This window comes from Oncorhynchus masou, unplaced genomic scaffold (assembly GCF_036934945.1).
Source record: "Oncorhynchus masou masou isolate Uvic2021 unplaced genomic scaffold, UVic_Omas_1.1 unplaced_scaffold_11805, whole genome shotgun sequence".
In the NCBI taxonomy this organism is placed as follows: Eukaryota; Metazoa; Chordata; class Actinopteri; order Salmoniformes; family Salmonidae; genus Oncorhynchus; species Oncorhynchus masou.
The window spans coordinates 3,948-7,320 of record NW_027001573.1 but is presented as its reverse complement, the minus strand read 5'-3'; the positions used below and the strand labels follow the sequence as shown (position 1 = coordinate 7,320).

The 3,373-nt window shown below is 49.7% G+C and overlaps 1 protein-coding gene across 1 annotated transcript; it reads right to left on the bottom strand.

Annotated features, from left to right (window-relative positions):
- Window positions 1–137: 137 nt before the first annotated feature.
- LOC135529541 (uncharacterized) lies at window positions 138–3,144 on the bottom strand. The gene is made up of 2 exons (XM_064958228.1): window positions 1,106–3,144; window positions 138–968 (listed from the first exon to the last, which is right to left on the bottom strand). Exon 1 carries the CDS (start codon window positions 2,688–2,690, stop codon window positions 1,257–1,259), a length of 1,434 nt encoding a protein of 477 aa, XP_064814300.1. The 5' UTR covers window positions 2,691–3,144; the 3' UTR covers window positions 138–968; window positions 1,106–1,256.
- Between the last annotated feature and the right edge of the window lie 229 nt (window positions 3,145–3,373).

Sequence of the window (3,373 nt, the reverse complement as noted above, 5' to 3'; positions counted from 1 at the left end):
GGTAGTGAGTTGTCATGTCTAAATGTTGATATTTAACCCGAACCCAGTAATAACTATAGTAAGTCACATGAATAGACATTGTTGATGATACAGTTACTAGAGGAGTGAGACCAAGTTGAGACGCTGGACCAGGTGGATAAGGTATGATATAAGGCAGTTTATTAAGAGGTAAAGATATCTGACAAAGCGTGCACGGACTCGTTCATCATGTTCTGAGGGAACCGTCAGAAAGAGCCCCGAGACATTGTGCATTGACATTTTATACAATAAATGATGTAGGTTGAGTCTAGGAGGTTCCTCTCGTCTGATTGGTCCTCGGGTTCAGCTCCTTCCTCGGTATTGCTGGTGTCCTTCTCCTATAGGTTCTGGTGTAAGTCCCTTGTCCTTGAATGCTCGGCAAAAGGGAGAAGTTGTGTGTTGTGTGTGTGTTGTGCAAGTTGTTTTGACATGTCGGTGTGTGTCTTTCGGTCACAAGATGTTGCAGCCTAATCTTGTGTTGCAAACCCTTGTGATTAGGGCGTTTCCTATTTTTCACTTGGGGCTCTGCATCTTGGTGTGTGACTATGTGTGTGTGTGTGTGTGTGCTCACTTGATACCGTGCAATGCCTAATCTATATTGGCTCACCCTGTTTCAGTGTGTTGGCCAAACACTGACCAAACATTGTAGAGAGACTCAGTAAACAACTTAAGTAACACCAGATGGGTTCCACCAACACCCTACTTAATAAGCGTATGATTAACTTCTATGTTGCAACTAGCAAGCTTATAATGTTAGAATGATATATTTATTACAACATCAAAATCACACAACTCTGATTTGTCATCTTACCTGCTTCCTCTGTCAAAAGGAGCCAGTTGTTAGAAAGGCCAGAGACCCCTGTAGCCGTAAGAATAGCGCTATCCAATGTGGGTGCGGTGGTGAGCATAGTAATGGGTCCCCACCTGCCCAGACCTCCAGCCTCCACCACCTGTATTGATTCCAAAGATAATGGTTGACGAGATCTGATGGCAGAATATGTACATCCTGTATCTACCAAAAATTGGTGAGTCACTCCCTCCACTTCACACATCACAGTTGGTTCGGTATGGAGTGTAAAATGCTGACCCCCCATCTCGGTCGGTGGTGGTGGGCAACTTCAGGGCCAAGGTGCGTACTGGTCAGACATGCCCTGGAAGGGGGGTGGCTGCTGGTTTGGGTTTGGGTTTGGATGATTGTAGACTGCCTGAGGGGCAGCACTTGGCTTATGCATCATTGGTCACGGTCCCCTTGGTCTGAATGAGTACCCCCTACCCCTATTGGCCAACCAGTGTTGTTGTGCTGGTGAAGGCGGCAATGGACAAAAGCGTACCCCATGTCCACTCTGTTTACAGTTATGACAGATCATTGGTCGCGGTTGTCCGCCTCCCCATGGTGAGGGGTAGGCTGGCATTGGAGGTTGGTAGTATAGAGGTTGGTAGTATGGCTGGGGAGCCAGTTGGGTTGGCTGGGGTCCAGTTGGTATTGGGACGGTAGGCTGCTGTGTCTGTATCATTTGTGAGACTGTATTCTCAATTATTTTGGTTAGGTCTGGTTGGTCTTCCGCCACCATTTGCTTCTTCGGTTTTTCCCCCTTCTGGGCCTCTTTTAGCTGTAGTTTAAGGAGCTGCACCTGTAGGGATTGGACTTGGGTCTCTGCTCCTCCCTTGTCTTTGTTGTATTGAGTGATGTGATGGTGTACATGGGAGTTGAACTGCGCTCTAGGAAGTGCCATTAAACCCACAGTAGCTCTCAGCTTCGTTTTGACGTTGTGTGGGGCTCCGTTAACGACCATTTCTTTCCACATTGCAGTGGTGGTGTCAGATTGGTCATACGGCTCTTCATGGACCGTCCTCCAGGTGGTTTTTGCCCTATCCAAATATGCAGCTGGCTGTTCCCCCGGGTTGATGGTGAAAGAGGAAAGAGTCGAATGGTTCCGCTCAGTCGGATATGCTCTTCTCAACACTGCCCACAGTGCGGTTCTGTACTGTTCGGGTGGTGTAGCCCCAGAGCTCTTTTCAAGCCCGGCGTCCCTCACCAACACTGTCATGGTAGTGTGGTCTGTTGCCCTAGCCAGAAGGGCCCTCAGGTCTCCTAGGGCAAGTCTGTGGCCGGAAGTAAGGGTTTGGAGTTGTAGTAGCCAGGCCGAGGCTCCCCCATGGAGACTAGGCATCTGTTCCATTAGGGTGGTGAGATCAGTCATTTTCCAAGGTTGGTAATCTTCATGGGTTCCTCCCGGGGTTGGTCTCAATGGCATTTGGGAAGCTTGCTCCCTTTCTCTGATTTCTTTTTCCCTCCTTTCCTGCAGCCTCTCAGACTGCCTCAGAGGTCTGGTCAGATCAGTGACTCCGCCCACCATCACTCCCTTAATGTGCCAGGTGCCACCTTCTTCGGCTTTCTCGATGATTGTGGTATTTCGTAAAGCCTCTTCTCTGCAAGCTTGCCAGTCCTCCTCGAAATCCCTCCTTTGCATGTCTTCATCATTCTCACTCGGCTGACACTTCGTGGAGCTTCCAGATCTGCATGAGCCTGAGACAATCGACCCCTGATCCCCATGGTCGTTAGACCATCCGTCAGTTGATTGGACTCCTTTTTCCCTTCTGGAGTGCCTTTCGGGGTGCAGGATTTGGTCTGTTTGTCTCCCCCTTCCTCCAGAGTAGTCGCTGAGTGTCATCTTTACCAGCGACTCGGGATTCGAACCCCCCACTCTTGGTGAGGCTCTCGGTGGAGAATGGTGGAGAATGGTGGAGAATGGTGGAGAATGGTGGAGAATGGTGGAGAATGGTGTGCCTTGGGTGGTTCCTGTTTTGGCTGGACTTCCTCACATTCCAGGAACCCTTCCCCTATGTTCAGTTCCATGTTCCCCTTTAAAAGGCCACTCTGTACAAACAAGACTGGCGCCTGTACCACAGGAGGGTTCAAAAATGGGTTATATGGGCTGAGGGTAGCGCCAGACGTGTATGGGGGAGGCGTGCTTTTCAGGTCATTCGGCAAGGTCGGGTAGAGTAATGCTACGGGTGCTGAGGGTACCGGTGTGATGCTGGTTGCAGACTGTGGGGGTGGTGAATTCGTTGTGGTATCTGTCACTACCCCCATCATATCAGGCTTCTTGTATGGTTGTGTTCTCCGAGTCTCTTCAATTGCCCACGTTCCTATCTTTAGTTCAGCCTCTGCTCTCTCTGTGTGTTTAGTTCCTTCCTTCTTCAATAGATGAGCCCTATTCCTTTCTTCTTCACTTGCAATCCCTTCCTTCACTGCCTCCTCTTGTTCCTTCTCCATGGTGGTGAGTTGCCCTTTTGACGGAGCACCCCCACTTAGGTAACCTGCCTGTGTCCACTTCAATTTAACTCCCTCCCA